The following is a 20933-nucleotide window of genomic DNA, read 5'->3' as shown; positions in this document are numbered from 1 at the left end:
ATTTTAGTTGGTAGAAGACTGGTTTTAACAATCTAACAAGAGCTGTCCGTAAGACAGCGCGCTCGACTTTTTTATTGCTTGCCAATAAAAAAAGTTTTTGCAGTAGAAGGCAATACAAGAATCTCTGTATTTTTAAAGTGAACAATGGCCATGAGCATTAAGATATTTAGTGAAGAATTATTTTACTGAATTGTGTGATACCCTTGAACACTGCAGCAAAGTTTGAAATGTTTAAGTCAAAAGAGGGCTGGTAAGAAAGAAAAAAAAACTAGTTGTTTGATACCCTTGAATATTACAGCAATGTTTATATGACATAATTTATGGTAAAGTGAACAAGTGGATAGGAATGAATTTTTTTAGATTTTTTAAGTTTTTTAGTGCTTGCCTATAATACAAAACATTGACAGTTAAGGGCCATAATTCAAATAAAATCTTTGACAGAATTACCTTCTCCTGGACATGTTTGGGAATCATGATTGTAAACAAGTATTCCAACTTTCAAATTAATATCTCAAACAGTTCAGTCAAAAAGTGGACTGGTACTAAAAACTTAACCAAGATTCTAAGTCGATAAAAGGCCTTAATTTTTTAAAACAAATCCTTGACAGAGTTACCTTCTCTTGCGTACAGATGGGGGTAATGATGTGAAATAGCATTAAAAGTTTCAAAGCAATATCTCAAAGGGTTAAGGCAATAAGTGGATTTTACCCATATTCAATGTATTTTCTAAGTCAAAAAGGGGCATAATTCTGTCAAAAACCTTGACAGAGTTATGTCCTCTTGTCTGTTGATGAAGGTCGTGATGGTAAACAAGTATGGTCAGTTTCAAAGCAATACCTCCAATGGTTTTGAAATAAAGTGAGGTGGTACAAAAAACTTAACCAAGCTCAATACACTTTCTAAGTCAAAAAAGGGCCATAATTCTGTCAAAAACCTTGACAGAGTTATGTACTCTTGTCTGTAGATGGAGGTTATGATGGTGAACAAGTATGGTAAGTTTCAAAGCCATACTTGTAATACTTCTGAAATAAAGTGGGGTGGTACGAAAAACTTAACCAAGGTGTGACGCCAACGCCAACGCCGACGCCGACGCCGACGCCGGGGCGAGTAGGATAGCTCCCCTTTTCATAGAAAAGTCGAGCTAAAAATGAACCAGACTGGTTTTCATTTTATATCAGAAAACAAAGTAGACTCATTAGGAAACAAAATAGACTGGTTTATGTTAAACATTAGAAAACAAAGAAAACTGGTTTAAGATAAATCAGACTGGTTTATGTTAAAACATTAGAAAACAAAGTAGACTGGTTTATGTTAAACAATAGGAAACAAAGTAGACTGGTTTATGTTAAACATTAGGAAACAAAGTAGACCGGTTTATGTTAAATATCAGAAAACAATGTAGACTGGTTATCATTTGCATTAACTGGTTTACCATTAACTTATCAAATCATATAACACTGGTTTATATTAAACAGAAAACAATTGATTGGTTTTGAAATACTAATAACCAATTAAATCAGCATGTTACATTGCCTAAATTACTTGTAACCATTATAATTTTCATTTTTACTATTAAAATAAATAACTATATATTTTAACATCAAATAGCACTTACATGCTTACATACTATTCTGTTCACATTGTCAACTATAAACACTACAAAATGTATTAGTCTGGGTAGTTTTTTAAGCTCCCTATATAAATCTGAAACACTAAATATGAATGATGAAAAAAATAAACTGGGAAAAATATATAATAACTACATGAATCTGTAATAATATTACATTGTACTGGAACATCTATCTGTATGGCATACTTTATCACTATTTTCATAGCATGCTAGATTACTACCTTCTTGGTATGCAAACTATTTCTATAGCATGCATGAAATACTAACTCATGTTCTTGTGAAAACTACATTTTTTCATTATACAATGTATTTGTGTGTCAATACAAGTGAACAGATTTTGTGTAAAATGTGTTACATGCTACATGATCTCTTTTGAATTTTTCCAGATTAATTACTTTTGCGCTGATGTATACATACCCACACAACAAATAACATACTGTAAGTGATCATTCCACGATTAAAACAGTTTTTTATAACAGTGATAAAATATAATATTAACAACAAATAACAGACACATTATCAGACCAACATCTGAAACAAATACAAGTTCAGCAAATAGCTAAAATAACATGTAGGGAAACTTTTTCTTTTACAAATCTTGAAAAATGAACAAATAAATTATTAGTTACTGTTCTTTCACTAATGAAAGAATTTTAAATTATTAGTTACTGTTCTTTCACTAATGAAAGAATTTTTAGTGAAAAAAAAATAACCAGTCTAACAAATTTGAAATCAACCAATCATATAACAATACAGACTGGTTCTCCATATTGATAATATTCTCAGAACAAATCTGTCTCCCGTAACTCACAATTTATAAATACTGGTAAAACTCAACCAATATTTATAACAAGAAGTGACTAGATATTAACCAATCATTCTTATTCCTTCCTCAGATCAACCAAATGAAGAAAAACAAAAAAACATATAACAAGAAAACATATACCTATACTATCTCTTTCTGAGAATACATATTTGTTAAAATAAACAATATACATGTATAATATAAAATATACATTTCAATGAAGCATTTTAAACTTTTTTTTATAATAAAGAAAACTTTCAATGAATATCGTGCTCTTCGAAATATCAAAAGATTATGCATCTGACTAAAACTTTTGTGGTAAGTAATTTTCCAAGATATAAACATATTCTAAAACCTTTAGAAATAAAGAACAAATCTTTCATTAATCCATTTGAGCCGCATCAAAACCAACGTAATGCGTTTGCGACCAGCATGGATCCAGACCAGTCTGTGCATCTGCGCAGTCTGATCAGGATCCATGCTGTTCACTTACAAACCCTATTACAAATAGAGAAAGTGATAGCGAACAGCATGGATCCTGATCAGACTGCCCGGATGTGCAGGCTGGTCTAGATCCATGCTGGTCGCAAACCCATTATGTTGGTTTTGTTGTGACACGGCTCAAAATTTTAAATCTTAATATACAGTAATATAAAACAAAATATTCCCTTATTTTGAAAAGTTTACTTGTGACTTATCTTTCTCCGAACATAAATCCTGTGTGCTAAACAATGTGTATTTATAATCTTTTATAATCTATAACTATTTACAGTTGACATAATCTAATATACACAAATATTATATAATTATTTACAGGAAGTAAGGCAAGAACTTATATCATAAATATATCTATACAGTGTAACACTTTATTCTTTCTTTAAATATTGGAAAGAATTTTTGTTTAAACAACTACTGTTTTAGAGAAAAAAAATCAGCCGACACAGATAATGTAGACATAATATGTAACAAAATCTTTAATAGCCCATTTTAGCAACATTCTTCCTTAAAAATAATGATTCAGTCAAAAACAGTCGAGTCATTTATAGCATGTCCTATTAATAATTGTCACTGATGGAAAAAAAAAACAACTTCTATTTTGTTTGTGGTTAGAGAAACACCTAGTTAAATCACACTAGACGGAGTAACAAAATTAACAATAAAAACTTGCTTAATAACATGAAAAAATTCCCTTGCACATGAACAAAATGGAATTAAGCACTTTTTTTACAATAATAATCAAATAATTAAATGCAAAAGTATATCACAGAATACAATAACAGATTTAACAAGACACGCATGACAATGATGTCCCCCAATCACACCAAACTATTGTTTTTTATATAACATCATACTGCTGTGTTCAGATCTAACAAAACTTTTTTTCATGTTTCTTTAAACTACTTTTTCTTATCATATCAAGTTATTGTTTCCATACATTACTAAGATAAATTACTAAGATATTTTCTTCAGAGTTTACCAAACTGCTATTTTCACATCTCTAGCCAACCTATTGTTTTCATATCTTTGAACAAACTTTAAATTTGTTTTCATATCTATAACATAACTTCTGTTTACATAACCTATAAACTTATTGTTTTCATATTTCACAAAACTATTGTTTTTATTTATGTCACTAAACTTTTGTTTACGTAATTGACCAAGCTATTGTTTTTACATCTCATAAACCAATGGTTTTCATATTCCTAACCAAAACTTTGTTTTCATATATCACTACACTATCATTTTCATATAAAAAAACCCTGCAGTTTCAAAATTTTTAAGCTGTTATTTAATAAATAATCAATCTTTTGTAATCAAATTTAAATAACACAGTATTGACCAATAGTTTGGTGGCATGAAGGACTTCAAAACAAGATAAATGAAATCTCAGAGTATTCTAAGTTAAAATATAACAAACAAGAAATATACATGTATATATGCTAAAATGAATAAAGAAAACAACATCTGCAAATGAAAAATTAAAACATTACTTTATAGTTTAAAATGGGTAGAAAAGCTCTTAAATAATCTAATAACTTTACAAACATGTTGCAAGACAAAACTGATGTAAGCATCCACAGGTTCCCAGCACAGTGTGAAAAATATAAAACAAAGTTCTAAAATTTTCATACCCATTCTATATCCATGCAGTATATAGTATTTAATATACCAAAGGTATAATATAAATATTAGGAAACTTCTTTTTGACACTATCCCAACAGAGTTGGAATTTGCGTGTAGACATTCAGAATTAACCTTTAACCTCCTGAATTTCTAAAATGGACTTGTCCAGCTTTCCAGTCTGGGATGTGTCTATTATTATGTTTGGGGATATCAAGATGAAATGTTTAATTTACTTAGCTGGCAGCACAGAGCCTAGTTGGACTGCACCCATGTGCTGATTGGCCTGGCTCTATTCTGGTGGCAAATACTGATTACTTTCAGTCCCAGCAGGTTCTAGGCTATACTAAAGCATTAATGTCAAACTGAAGTTTCAAGGTCAAACTGAAGCATCAAGGTCAAACTGAAGCTTCAAGGTTAAACTGAAGCTGATGTTGAATAGAACATAGCTTTATATAATGAATGTTCAAATGTCAAGACTTGCACAGTTTTCATCATCATCAAAAAACCAAAAATATTATTCTTTTTTTTTGTATGTCAAGAAAAGACAATAATTTAATGTAATCTTTCAGAGTGTATCACATTCAAGAGACCACCTTTGACCCGTAATCTTTGTTCAGGTTCCTTACATAGTATCAACAATAAAGATAAATAAAAAAAAATCTTAAAATATTAAATAAAACAAAATGTTTAACAAATTTTACCATACAGTCAATGTACTGGTGTAAAATCAATTAACAAACTTAACAATATTTAAAAAAAAAATTAAATCAAGTGAATACTAGTATTCAAAAACTGATTATTGCAACACTTTCTTAGCAACTTAAAACAATATTAGCTACATTTAAACAAGAGCTTTACTAACAGGTGCACAGCTCATTCCTAATCTGAAAGACATAAAGATCAGTTTTGGTAAACTGTGCCAGACACACCTTGCCTTAAGACATTTAACACAGAATCTGGTGAATTTCCTAAATAGACTTCAAACTTCCTTTAAAACAGTCCTTATAATAATTTTATGAATAGCATGATGAAGATATTTGTTGTTAAGCCGACATAAACGAGAGATGTCAAACTACATGAATATGATTGATAGCCAGACTCTATACTGGAGGCATTATGCCGCATAAGTCGAGCAGTCATGGTCATGACTCATCATTATCTAAAAGTATTGCTTTAATTCAAACACCAGATATTTCAACTTAATTTGAAGCAAGCATGTAGCTTATTTAAACTACTCTTGCATGTACATCCCTGTAACTAAGCAGTACTGGTGCCATATAAGGAAACAAGGTCATGACCCTAGTTTCAAGGTCATGACCCTAGTTTCAAGGCAGACACCTTAACATCTTGACCAACTCTCCAATTTAAGGATTGATGTACATAGTTTCTATTTTTCATTTTCCTTTTGCATAATCTTTATTGTAATATATCTTATAAAGTTTTCAATAAAGTAAATATTTTCAGGGACAAAAAATGATTAAAATGTGAATATTTAAAGGTGTGAAAACTGAAATCTGCGTCCTTCACCTTATGTTGAAATTAAACATTATCAGTAGCTTTATCAGAATTAAATTCTACAAGTAACATACTAAATTATCAAAATAACAACAATTTCAAAAATAGTACAGCAACATATTTTTGAAACATCCCTAAAACAATCAATAAAAGTTTCAAAATTCAACTTTATACTAATAAGAAAAAATCTAAGAAAAAATAAAATACTATATAACAGCATTGCACAAGTTGTTTTAACAATAATCAACAAATCACACTATTAATAAGTAACTTTGTAACTGTCTCTTTAACTTCATTTAAAATATATCCATAATTATATATATACAACAGACACTATTCATAACAATTGCCAATATTGATTATACTGACTTTTCTGCACTGGAATTATCAAAGAAAATCTTTTTTTTTCAAATCTACCTTATTAAAGAAAATCTATTTTTAGAATCTACCTTATTTGAGAAGATTCATTTCCAGAATCAGGCATATTAAAAGAAAATCAAGGTAAAGAAAATCTATTATAGAATTACAGAGTTTTCAACATGCATGCTTATGCCTAGGTCACAAATCAAACGGCGCCGTCCGATTAAACGATTTTTATAAAATCGGCAGATTTTTTGATGTCGTGGACGCCGGGCGATTTTAAATCTGATACCTTGCGTGGTCATGAATGAAACAGTCGTCGGGCGATTTTTTGCCGGAAAGAATTGAACGGATCGGGCGGTCGCCGCCCGATGTCCGTACGGCGCCTGTGCGATTTAAAAGTGAATCGGACGGTTGCCGCGCGGGCGCCCGGCGACAATGACTTTACATTTAATGACATCCTTTATAAATCAGCCAGTTGTAATTATGCCAGCAAAGAAGTCAGCTGCCAAAGCCAAGGGGAAGGCCAAGGAGATGGTCCGTGTTGTTGACACCGAGTCACCAACGGCCAGTATCGAGGCCGTAGAAGGCGAAAATCAATCAGACATTCGCATGGACATTGAAGAAAAAATTCATGTTTACTAGTATTCAAAAGAAATTCACAAATATATTTTTGAGGCAATTACAACTTCTTCAAGCTGAAATTACAACAAACACAAGCAGCCCGGTCGCCGGATGACAAAACGATGACCGCCCGGTGCCTGTACATGAATCGTCCGGGTACCGGGCGATAATCATTTGACTACTTGTCTCTCTTCAGGCACCGGTAGGGGCCCGGCCGATGTCCGCCCGGACGCCTTTTAAATCGGACGGTGTTTTAGTAGAACAAAAAATCGCATAATCAAAAAATCATCGCCGGTCGTCGCGCGGCCACCGAGCGATGTCCCCTCGATGATATTTATACTCAGTGACCCCAAAAATTATCGTCCGGCCGCCGTTAGCTTTTAAGTATTACTTAAAACTCGAAGGCGCCCGCTCGATGAGCAAAATTTTCAGCTGCTGCCATCCGATAGTCACTGCCGCCGGACGGACGCCGGCCGATATTGCGATTTTTTGGAGAAACAGACGCCGCCCGGCGGCATTTTCTTATTTGTGACCTAGGCTTTATGCATGTGACATACATGTATTATGAAATGATATATCAATAGTGGTATTACTTTGTGTTAACAAGAACAAGATGGAAATCAGGAAAACTCTTGTTTTAGCAATAATTAAACATTTTAACAATTTTTGACAATCTTACACAAAGCAAGATAATGTCTTTTTTTATCCTACATAACAAAATCACTCTCAGCTATGTACTTTTCAGACCAACTTCTGACAATATAATGAGAATATTATTTAACAGTATAATAAAATATTAAGATTTTTTCTACATTTATATATTTTGGCTGTATTAACAAAGCTATGTTACTATTTATGATAACTAACAAAATGAGGTAAATGTGGAACATATATATCTAAATTTTGATGATTTAAACAAACTATACATCTTCCGATGTAGAAATAATTAGCAAAACCAACAAAAATGTTATAAAACAAGTCCTACTTGTATGAAAGGTTACATGTGTCATTACTAACACAAGTTTTGTCCAATGTTCAGCATTAACACTGATAATCTAATATTCATCACACTATAATGTTTGAATTTCAGTATATAATACAGAGGGTAGCTTTAAGCTCCTTTCAACAGCTATGTTTATACATTTAATTTACCTTCCTAGGGTAACCATCGTTAAGGGTCAGCTTTGGTTTGTTCTTTATCTGCATCTTCTACCTCCTGTTCTGTACCAGACTTACCATCCATCAACGTGTCCCCATCAGTATCCTTTGACTCTTCCATACCATAGGTACAAGAAGGTGCGCTCTTCCTCATATCAAAGGCAAATGGCATCATATCATGCCGATGATTGCGGTAATCAGCATACGGGGACGTCAGAATCAGATCTTTTTCCACTTCATACGTAGGAGTCGGCGTTTGATTAGTGCTCTCATCAACATCTATTGGATGCACTTCGTCTGTACCGAGGCCAGCCTCTTGAAGTTGACGATAGTGTGTCTTACGATGCCGATGCAAGTTCCAGCTACGAGAGAACCTCTTTCCGCAGTAATTACATTGATAACGCAGAACGTGGTTGTATCTATGGAACTTCAGGGACTGCGGATCACGAAACGACTTCCCGCAAGTTCCGCACATATTGCTACCCCCGTAGTCCTCTGTGTCTTTTGGAGCCTGAGAACTGCTTTGATTTGTATTTTCAGTTGACAACTTACGTACTGGGGACATCATCTTGTAAGGTGAAAGGGCTGGAGCCGTTAAAACTTCACGATGCTCTGACATCACATGCGCTTTTAAGGTAGCAAGATTCTGAAAAAGTTTAAGGCATATATGACACTGGTGTGAGGATGGTGTATCAGTATTGTTGTTTTCCTCAGTGTCTGACTGGTTATTTTCCTCTTTTGCTTGAACTGGTGCCCCGTATTTCCCTAAATACCCTTCCCTTACCTCCCCAGGGTCGCCTGAGCTGGGAGAAGTCTTGGTTAAAGCTTTCATAAGAAGTTGGTGTTGAACTGAGGTGGTTACAGGCAAGGTAAAGGCACTTCCAATTGGTGGAAACAGAAATCCAGGAAAAGTTGGCATACCTGATCGAAAATTATCATAGTCGGGCCGGCTCCATGAAAAGGAGCTGCTTGGTGTAAAGAATGGTTGATCTGAAATATAACATACACATAAAATCCAATGAATAAAATAAACATTTTATTAACATTTTACTTAATAACAAACAATAAACAAAACTTAAATGATTTCATTTTATAATGGAAGCCAGATAAATTTGCTAGCTACTGGTCAAGCACTGTATCATACATCAAAGAAAGAGGTGCTAAATAAAACTGGTAAATTATTTTATGCAATCACAATGTTATGATGTAAGGAATTTCTTTTTCCTGTCAATACCTGATGGTGACTCGTCCTGTTCTTTTTTGACCACTACATGTTCGAGGTCATTGTCTTCCAGAGGCTGTATGATCACAGAACCATTACCACTTGGTACCGAACTCGGCCTTGACGACTGTCGTGGGCTGGTGTTACTACTGCCAATACCTGATGTGTCCGCACAGGCAAGTTCACGTAAACCATCACGCCTGCTTTTGTCCTGGGTTGGAGATTGAGTTGTTGTGGTTGTAGGTACAAATACTGGAGAAGTTTGTTGCTGAACTGCCTGTTAATATAAGAAACTTTCATTTATGAAAAACAAACATAGGTATTTTTTCTTTTTCTTTCATTTAGATAGTCTTCTTGTTTTTTTAAAAATTTACTCAAAGACTTGAATCAGAATGATAGCTTGATATATGAGCCACGTCATGACAAAACCAGCATAGTGCGTTTGTGACCAGCATGGATCCAGACCAGCCTGCTCATCCACACAGTCTGATCAGGATCCATGCTGTTCGCTATCAGTTTCTCTACTTGCTATAGGGTTTGTAAGCCAACAGCATGGATCCTGATCAGACTGTGCAGATGCGCAGGCTGGTCTGGATCCATGCTGGTCGCAAACGCACTATGTTGGTTTTGTCATGACGTGGCTCATATGTATTCTTTCGCAAATCTACTTAAATTGAAATCAAAATTGTCACAATGGTATTGATTCATTTTTATCTCAGTAGATAAGCAGATTTAAAATCAAGACACATGTTGCATACATTTCTCAACAAAAACTGTAATTTAGAAAATCAACTAAGATAACTGGAAGAATAAATATTGTTTACTCTACTATTTACAATAATGCCAGTTGTGGCCTAGCGGTTAAGGTTTATGATTTAACTGAGGGTTTGAGCCCTACTGGGGGTAATTACTGTATTTCATCATATAACACCACAACTGGTTACTTTAAGGAGACTGACTTTGAAGTAGTTTAAAGAAAGCTACAAGCTCAATTCCAAAACTGAGTTTAAATAAATAACATTTGATATCTGAAGAATTTAAGAAAGTGTTTTTTTACAAACCTCAGATTTAAGAGCTTGTTGAGCCGCCAGGAAAGTTATACAAAGTTTTTCAATTTCTTTGATCTGCAGGAAATTAGCCGCTGTCAGGATTTTATCTGCTGATTGCGAGTCTACAGTGATGTTGCTAGAGTAACAGAAGTCAACAAGTTGTCGTACACATTCATCACGCAAGTGGTTGCCTAAATTGATGTCTGTTTTATGTTTGTTGTCAGGCTCGTGGAATAAATCTCTGAAATGTTTTAACAGTATAATGAACCTTTTTTTTTTTAATTGTTAAACCTTTATTTCAAACTGACGCTATACAGGTCATATGGTGACTTTCCAGCTTTACTGGTGGAAAAAAGATGAAAGAAGCCACTTTGTGCATTATTCTCTGACATAAGTTAGCAGTCAAGTAAAACCATTGATCTTACTCAATGTCCAAACAATCACGGTTCGATTAATTGTTGAAGCTTTCTCCACAGGTAACCAACTACTAATCACACATGATCTTTGCAGCAGTAACCATTAGACTAAAATGACAATAAGACTAGGGCTGTCCTTGAATATCGCAATATCGATATAATGTGATATTCATCCTCTGATACAATATCGATAAACACTTTCAAATATCGATACAAGCTACAATTTATTTATTTCTGTTAGTGAATATACCACTCTATTTTACCACTCTATTGTCGCTCACCTGTATATAGGCCCCCGAAGCGGGGCCAGTTTAAACCCCAGGGCTTTTATTTGAACAAACTTGGAATTAAGACACCCATTAGAAGATGTTTCATGATGTTAAGTTTTTGCTTTACACATATAAGGAAAAACAATGACCTTCTCCCCCCCCCCCCCGGCAGAGTTAATTTTAACCAAAGGGCTTTTATTTGAACAAACTTGGTAGAAACCCATAAGAAGATGTTTCATGCTAAACATCTAAGCTCTAGCTCAATGGGTTTTTTAAAAGAAGATTTTTTAAGTTTTTACTTTACACATATAGTTAAAAACAATGACACCTCTGGGGCGGGGCCAGTTTTGACCCCAGTGCTTTTATTTGAACAAACTTTGTAGACACTTATTAGAAGATGTATCATGCTTAATATCTAACTCTAGCTATTTGGGTTATTTCAAAGAAGATTTTTTAAGTTTTTGCTATACACATATAAGGAAATCAATGACCCCCGGGACAGGGCCATTTGTGACCCCAGGGCTTTAATGTGAACAAACGTTGTAGACACTCACTTGAAGATGTTTCATGCTTAATATCTTAACTCTAGCTATTTGGGATTTTTTCAAAGAGGTTTTTTAAGTTTTTGCTATACACATATAAGGAAAATCAATGACCCCCAGGGCGGGGCCAATTTTGACCCCATGGCCTTTATTTGAACAAACTTGGTAGACATTCATTAGAACATGTTTCATGCTAAATATCTTAGCTCTAGCTCTTTCGGTTCTTTAAAAGAAGTTTTTTTAAAGTTTTTACTACACGCATATAGGGGAAATCAATGACCCCCTGGGGCGGGGCCAATTTTGACTCCAGGGCTTCTATTTGAACAAACTTGGTAGACATCCATTAGAACATGTTTCATGCTAAATATCTTAGCTCTAGCTCTTTCGGTTCTTTAAAAGAAGTTTTTTTAAGTTTTTACTATATGCATATAGGGGAAATCAATGACCCCCTGGGGCGGGGCCAATTTTGACCCCAGGGCTTTTATTTGAACAAACTTGGTAGACATCCATTAGAACATGTTTCATGCTAAATATCTTAGCTCTAGCTCTTTCGGTTCTTTAAAAGAAGTTTTTTTCAAGTTTTTACTATATGCATATAGGGGAAATCAATGACCCCCTGGGGCGGGGCCAATTTTGACCCCAGGGCTTTTATTTGAACAAACTTGGTAGACACTCACTAGAAGATGTTTCATGCCAAATATCTAAGCTCTAGCTCTTTGGGTTTTTTAGAAGAAGATATTTAAAGTTTTTTCTTTTGGTTGCCATGGCAACCAGAGTTCTGCATGGAATTAAATTCTTTGAACAATTTTCAAAGGTGACCACCAAAGGAACATTCCTGTGAAGTTTGGACGAAATTGGCTTAGTGGTTTATGAGGAGATGTCATTTAAAGTAAAAGTTTACGGACGACGGACAGAAGCCGGACGAAAAGCAATCACAAAAGCTCACCCTGTCACTTTGTGACAGGTGAGCTAAAAACAAATATACACAACACTCAAAACAACAAGATCATAGCATTTGTCATAAGTTGAATTTATATATGTATGTATATGTATGTATGTAAATAAGTTACACAAGATATCAGAATTATTCACGAATTGAAGATTTTTAGACTCAAAATTCATCTTATTCTACATAAAAACTATAAAAAAAAATTTGTAAATAAAGGTTTTCCATGAATTTTAAATACAAATGTATTGAACTTTTACCCATGTGTATCATGTTATATGTACTCATACATGATAGTTTACGAACTTGTTGAAAAAAAAACAACGAAAGTCAATGTCATAGAAAATAGATGATTTCATCTGATATGCTTAAAACAAACCATGCTTATAAACAAAACAAATGGTTTATCATGATTTACCTGAAATAAGGACTAAATGCAGCCAGCACAATCCTATGTGCATGTATTTTAATATTTCCAGTGTGAAGTATGACATCACAGAACTCCCCTGTCTGATAAAATTCTCTCATTACAGACACCACCTGAAATGTGTCACAAAACAAATTGATCATAAATTCATATGCTCTGTATCAAGTTACCTCCATTAAAGTGACACTTTGCCCACCCACGTGTAAATGCTCAGTGAATAGGCAAAAATAAAAATAACTTGACATTTTGCCATACTTGTATTCAATTATATACTTATCTATGAAACTAGAACTCTGCGAGTTGGATGTGTCGCCTTGTGAACAGTATAGCTGTCCGCAGTGACTTAGGCATTTTCCTCTTATATTTAAGTTATTTATAAACACCACTCTTACAATGTACATGTACCTTGAACTTTAGTGGCATTTGAACTGGTTGTAACAATGTTACATCAGGATTGATAATATAACTCTAAAATCATGAATTACAGAGTACCGGTTTTTGTGCTTCTCAATGAGATCTATCATCCTATGAAGTTTCATGTCCATAGCTTTTATAGTTCTGTGGGAAATGGCCCGGACAAAAATTAAGTATGAAAATCAACAAAGGGCAATAACTCAAAAATTAAGAAACGCAGAGTAACAATTCTTGTCATTCGGGTCATTAAAAGAAGCATGTATACCAAGTTTGGCGTCAATCCGACTTATAATGACTGAGTTATGCTCTGGACAAGCTTTAGGGGATGCCGACAACAACGCCCACCAATAAAAGTAACCTCAATATGTTGCCTTTTTCAAGGTGACACAAAAAGTGATCAAAAATCCGCTTGACCAAGGGAAATTTTTATATATATCATTCTGAAAGTATCGGTAAAGATAAATTCTTAAAAAGAGTGGGGCAGTCTTTTATGATTTTATCATATAGGTAGTTTCAATATCTATCATAAACATTTTTTTCATTATCAATTGGTTTTTACAGACTTACTTTCAGTTTGATAGTGTAGGAAGCTATAAGCTTATAGACACACTTTCGAATCCGTTCCTGGAACCAACCAGTACTATTCAATGAGTGTAAAGTATCTTGCTCAAGGAAACAACGACTTGCCCCTGACGCTTGGTCAATAACCATCATTATAGGCAATCTATATATATATACTGTCACTTTAAAATGGCAAATAAGGTACTAAATTAGTGATGTGCCATAACTGACTCACTGAATTAAACCTTAAAGATCATTTAAGACAAAAAGTTCAAGGTATTAAAGGAACACAATAAAATTTCTAAAATGAAACTGCAGACAACAGGGCTAACAGAGAATTAGAGTTTAAAATGGATAATTATAGTTTTTATCAAACAAATCTGTAGATGGGAATTAGGTACAAACTATAATGTAAGTATTAAAGGCACATTTTGCCTCAAAAACAAATAAATTTTTACTTCTGTAGAAATTGCAAACATGAATTTATAACGTTTAAATAATGGTTTTAGAGCATATAAGATGCCTGTTACCTAAATGTGAAATAATGTGTTGTAAAAGTAGCAAAATATAAACAAAAAAGTATTTTGACTTTTACACAAAAATGAAAATACTAAATCACTATATCTGTACTAACTGCAAAATAGCAACGGAAGAAAAGAGAGTTCAGGTAATTGGTCAATGAGTTGCTTTTTGGAAACTATAAAAGTTCATCATGATTTTGAGATATAGAAATGAAAACATAACGGGCCTTTAATGATAAAAAAATAAAAGAGATAGTCTATAAGGAATACTTTGTTGTTGAGCTGGTCACTGTGGTAACGCAGTGACAGAGGAGCTCCAGTTGCCATAACGCTGTAGTTCTTCCCTCAGACATCAAAATGTTCAGTCTAAAATGATACAAACATATAATATGTACAAAAAAATTCACATTTCAATAAAAAAATATACAGATGTTTGTTTGTTTCAGTATTATGGCGCAACACACAGTATAGGTCATATGGGGCCAAAACAGAAAAGATGATTTTGGCTAACCTCTGGTGTTACAGACTTCAAAGCAACATCAGGGGTCAAACCACCTCACCTGCTGGAGCTAGGAGATGCAGGGATTTTTTTGACTTATTGTATAACTGTTATTGGGTCATATTCCCAAGTGAAAATAGTATATTATTTTCCCAATCCACAGGAAAAAATTCCAAATTGAAAGTTACAAAATAAAAATATTGAATAAAAATTCTAAAATCTTTGAAAATAAGGGCTTCTTCGCTGTAATAGTGCTTAAATGTTTGAAGATGCCATCCTAGACAGAAATTCTTTGCATCCATTTAATCACTGCAAAATTTCAATCTTTAATGCATTTTTCCCAAGTTTTAACAAAACACCGCTGAAATTCCCAATATCATGGGTATAGGTCATGTTCCCAAAATCCTGGAAAAAATCCCTGAGATGCATCGACTCCAGGTATTTGAACCCATTAAGTCCCTTAATATGATCAATACCTCAGCATTGTATTATGATACACATAAGCACAATGTCCAGAAGTCCCACGGTCACATTTTTAACAGCACATGTGAAAGTGATTAGAAATGAATAGATCTGACATTTAGATGTTGTCAATTTCAAGCATCTGCATAATTTGATCAAAGGATGTTGGTAAATATCAAGCCAGGGCTCTCAGTAGGGTCAGAATTTCACGAGTCCAAGAACTCTTTCGCCAAAATTTTCACAAGTCAAATACTATTTTTTTTTAGTGTGAATCATTTTTATGCTACAAATATTACTGTATTGGAGGTCATTTTGTGTAGATTCTCAAGTCTAAATTGATAATATTTAACATGGAAAAAATGCCTAGTTATAAATGTCTATATATCCCTCCCAAAAAAAAAACACAAAAAAACACAAAAAAATGAATTGCATCTTTACTGTGAAAGAATAATTAACTCAACTAAAACAAGAGCTGTCGGTAGGACAGCATGCTCGACTATTCTTAGTGCTTGATAGTAAAAAAAATGCCTGATACAGTTACCTCCTCCTGTTTACAGGTTGGGGTCATGATGGTGAACAAGTGTGCAAAGTTCCAAAGCCATATGTCAATGGACTTTGAAAATATTTAAACTATTACAAAAACTTTAACGTAAATTCTAAGTCGAAAAAGGGGCATAATTCTGTCAAAATGCTTAATAGAGTTACCTCCTGCTGTCTACAGGTTGGGGTCATGATGTTGAACAAGTGTGCAAAGTTTCAAAGCCATATGTCTATGGACTTTGAAAATATTTGAATTATTACAAAAACTTTAACGTAAATTCTAAGTCGAAAAAGGGGCATAATTCTGTCAAAATGCTTGATAGAGTTACCTCCTCCTGTCTACAGGTTGGGGTCATGATGGTGAACAAGTGTGCAAAGTTTCAAAGCCATATGTCAATGGACTTTGAAAATATTTGAACTATTACAAAAACTTTAACGTAAATTCTAAGTCGAAAAAGGGGCATAATTCTGTCAAAATACTTGATAGAGTTACCTCCTCCTGTCTACAGGTTGGGGTCATGATGGTGAACAAGTGTGCAAAGTTTCAAAGCCATATGTCAATGGACTTTGAAAATATTTGAACTATTACAAAAACTTTAACGTAAATTCTAAGTCGAAAAAGGGGCATAATTCTATAAAAATACTTGATAGAGTTACCTCCTCCTGTCTACAGGTTGGGGTCATGATGGTGAACAAGTGTGCAAAGTTTCAAAGCCATATGTCAATGGACTTTGAAAATATTTGAACTATTACAAAAACTTTAACATAAGTGGTTACGCCGACGCTCGGGTGACTGCAATAGCTCTACTTATTCTTATCGAATAGTCGAGCTAAAAATGACATTATTTGGACCTTTTTCGAGAGTTCTGTTAGCGTTGATGCAGGCTCCATTTTAAGAACTGATTGGTAAAGAAACAATGACATAATGTTCAAAGAAACATATGAATCTTATTTAAATGTTACCAGGGATATTTGATAACAATGTTCAGTTTTTTAATCAGCGCTCGATATATAAAGGAAAATCATATTTTGCAATTAGCTTATAAACTTACAATAGTGGCTAAAAACATTTACCCTTCTCAATATATCCAAGCTAAAAACAAAGTGTCAGCAGGTGCTAAGACAATGTATATTGACATACCGGTACCTTTGATCTTTTGTCAGGGCAGCAGTTCTTACGTCACGCTTAAGATGTCTGTATTGATTATTGATATGCACAATGTTTTAGCGCCGACCAGCCAAAGACCAATCAAAGTTTATTTACTCAATTGTCAGACACTCCCTAGCCAATCGTGTTTGATTAGCTCCATCTTTAAGACTTTTTTAATTGGTTGAAGGCGTGTTCGTAATAATTTATGCAAACCTCTATAATTAACTCGCACTTTTTCACAAATATATAGTTTTTTTTCCTCCGGAAAGTTATTGCATATTTAATTTGTTTTGACCGTTAAAAAACTATAACTACATGCACGTATTGGATTATCTGTGACGATTTGTTTTGTTTATAAAAACTGTGACTCAAAAGTAAGTAATAGTTACGGTACGAAGAACAGGTCTGCATAGTATTTACAGACCTGGACCGAGAGAGCGTAGCGATCAAGGTTTTAAAAGGGTTACCGAGTGCGGTAACTATCTTACCAACATGCTCTTGTTTTTCTATACAAACTTCAGTTTTGAATTCAGTATTTATTAATATTATTCACAAGAAACTTTTTATGTACTTAATCAGGTTTAAGAAAGCATTCTAATGGCATTTTCTATGAGTGCCCCCGTCGGGCCCACAGTTGAATTTGTTTTGCGCCAGCGGTCTTTTCAGGGGGTCAATGGCGCAATGGAGCGCTCTAGATTGAACACTGTTCATGAACATAAGACTCTGATAGTTAAATAATGTAATGTAAGTAGAAGACTCAAAATAAATGCAAGAATCCTTCTGTTAATTAAATCCACATTTCTGCCGCGATGATTGTGTAATTCCTAAACAAAACAAAAAAATTACCCACTCACTAAAAATAGGTTAATAAGACATAGTTTTGCCGCTTCTTAAACAGGTTTTTGAATGAACCACTTTAAATGATTCTGCTCACCTTTAATATTTATCAGTGCGGCACTTATCAAAGAAAATCAAAGGTTGAGCCGAATTCATACATGTAAATTTACAGGGTCGTTTTGATGACGTTAGCGTGTAATACCTACTGCCAAATTATAAAAGAGGTCAATCGACTGACACACACGACACGTGTTAAGTATAACTTTGGGTTATTACGAATTTATGTCACCTTGCTGTCAATTGGCGACTCAACATTTAATCCGCTATAATTTAGGATATGGACAGATAACAATCAATGCCCGGAGGCACGGTTTACATTTTAGATACAGGTGCTGTGTTTGATTTTCTTTATGTTGATTTTTTTTTAAATATCGGGAATTGGATCAGTGTCGAAATATCGGGATTTTTTAAAGGAAGTGGCTAGCCGTACGTGAGTCAAGTACGACTAGCCAGGACGCACTGTATTGTCTAGCCGTACGGCACTTTTTAAAATTATATGTTATTTTGTGTCTTTAAACGAGGATTTTAATCAAGTCTCTGCATTTGTCCTCGTGTGTTCACTTTAATAAAGATGCTCCGTCATTTTGTAAAAAAATGATACGAACAAGCGTTGTATAATCTATCAATTAAAGTTGCATGTTATAAGTTATACCGTCGTTGATTTTCATGCTTATCATTTGTTGTTTTATTTGTATGAAAGATGAATTATTAAATCATTTTTGTTAATTAAGCACATGGATCGAATAAATATTGATCGGAGTGGAATAAATAAATAAATAAAAAGAACATTGAAAAAAGAAAACGGTGATAAGTAAAAATATTTCTATAATTTTCAAATACAGAAGATAAACGGAACGGAAAATGGAAACTTTCCTAAATGATGGACAAAATAACTTCTATACTGTCGGTAATTGACGCAATTATCAGAGCCCAACAACAATTAATTTCGTTTTTTTCCATTTTAAAGGTTTCGAAAATTAAACTAAATGGAACAAAAAAGGATTATTATCAAAACTTTGTAAACTATTTCAATTGTCTAAATGCAACCAGATGACAAAGATCGATAGCCAACAATGCGATTAATTTCTCAAGAGTAAACATTCGAAGACAATTGCTGTTTCTTGGTTAAAATCCTCGCTTAAAGTCATAAAATAACATAAATTATGCATTTTCAACTTCCATATAATTTTGAAAAGTGCCGTACGGCTAGCCAATACAGTGCGTCCTGGCTAGTCGTACGTGACTCACGTACCGCTAGACCTTTTGGCTAGCCGTACGGGCCCGTACGGCTAGCCACTTCCTTTTTTAAAATCCCGCCGGGATATCACATGTATGAAATTAGGTGGTGCTATAGCTCAGTTGGTGAGACCACTGGCTGTCACTCCTGAGCTCCCGGGTTCGATCCTGGGTAACACTCAACACTGGGATTTTTCAGAGACATTTTCAGTGTTTCCCACCTAACTAGAGCCAGTAGAGGTGTACACAGATGAATGCCAGATTGGCAATGAAATCTATATTTAAAATTTCACCGAGAATGCAAATCAAATTGAGATTAAATAATCTGTTTTACAGACGCCAACATGTATGTGATGAGACTTAATCTGAACCCTTTGAGGATTTTTTTTACCGAAATTTGACGATAGAGTGGAAAACAAATAACATATTTTTATGAAACCTTTAGATTCAAGGAACAAATTTGATAATAAACTATGCTTAAGATATTTATCGTTTAAATGCGCTAATAAAGACATAAAATACCATTCCATTTTTCTGTTAAAATCATTTTCTAAATACTTCTTTATTTTTTTGGAATTTTTGACATTTCTCAAAAAACCGGAAATGACTTCAACTGAAGAGTTTAAATCTCTCATTCGACCTAAAGAAAAGTATTGAACAAAAAGTCCGGAAAGAAACGTCAAGCACGCGTAATAAAAAATCTACAGGTATACTATATATGTTATATTTTACTAGATTATTGTCACTGGCTTGTTCTCTATTTATTAAAGGGACCCCACTGAGGTTGTTTGACATGATGGGACTGAAAATATTTTTTCCAGATAAATGTACCATTTGATGTAGGTTTAGACCACTATATAATCTTTGTGCAAAATTCCAGATCATTCGCGCACTTCGTTTTTTCAGAATAATTATTCAAATTGTAAAAAACTGACCCAAAATGAAAAGCGTTTAAACGCTTTTTACTTTAAACGCTTTTCACTCACATTGGGCCAAGAAAAGCATAAAAATTCGATTTTCAATTTATTTCAAAGTATGTTTCTTAACTATCTTTGCATATATTTCTGTTTAAAGAGCCCCCAGCTCATTTATGTAAGAAATTCAAATGTTATGTTTTTAGACTTTCAAACCTCAGTGGAGTCCCTTTAAAATAATGATTTATCCTTCTAAAATCAGAAGCAAAAAGTTCAGTGTTTTTGGGTTTTTTTTAAAAACAAAACATGGTTTAATTTAACACACACTACAAAATTAAAAGAATAATATAAAATAAATTAAAAGTATTTGAAAATTTGATTTGGGTAGTCAAAAAGTTGTCAATATCGTTTAAACGTTTAAACTTTTCTAAAAAGGCAGCCATTTTTGTATACCCGAAATATAAACTTTCCCTTTTTTGCATAATTTCCAGGGTTTAAAGTATATTTTAAAAATGGAATAATCCCTGTTTTTAAGTTTCCTTTTCCCTTTTTATTCATTGAAAATTTTACTAGAAAAATGGGTTTCAGTTTATTTGTTATTTTCCCATAGAATTATGTTATGAGAAAAAGTCGTTAATTCTACCTTGAAATT

At 33.6% G+C, this 20933-nt stretch overlaps 1 protein-coding gene across 2 annotated transcripts; it reads right to left on the bottom strand.

Moving 5' to 3' along the window:
* Positions 1-7584: 7584 nt before the first annotated feature.
* Positions 7585-20000, bottom strand: LOC132727613 (zinc finger and BTB domain-containing protein 17-like). 2 transcript variants are annotated; one of them, XM_060713178.1, is made up of 6 exons: positions 19890-20000; positions 14854-14949; positions 13079-13200; positions 10500-10728; positions 9451-9715; positions 7585-9206 (listed from the first exon to the last, which is right to left on the bottom strand). In XM_060713178.1, the coding sequence occupies exons 2-6, from the start codon at positions 14908-14910 to the stop codon at positions 8230-8232; spliced, it is 1650 nt and encodes a 549-aa protein (XP_060569161.1). In that variant the 5' UTR covers positions 14911-14949; positions 19890-20000; the 3' UTR covers positions 7585-8229. The 2 variants fall into 2 exon arrangements, with proteins under 2 accessions (XP_060569161.1, XP_060569171.1); XM_060713188.1 differs by lacking the exon at positions 19890-20000 and adding an exon at positions 17226-17819.
* Positions 20001-20933: the final 933 nt, after the last annotated feature.

This window comes from Ruditapes philippinarum, unplaced genomic scaffold, assembly GCF_026571515.1.
Source record: "Ruditapes philippinarum isolate M1 unplaced genomic scaffold, ASM2657151v2 ctg2694_1_1_1_1, whole genome shotgun sequence".
Lineage (NCBI taxonomy): Eukaryota > Metazoa > Mollusca > Bivalvia > Venerida > Veneridae > Ruditapes > Ruditapes philippinarum.
This window is presented reverse-complemented; position numbering and strand designations above follow the sequence as displayed.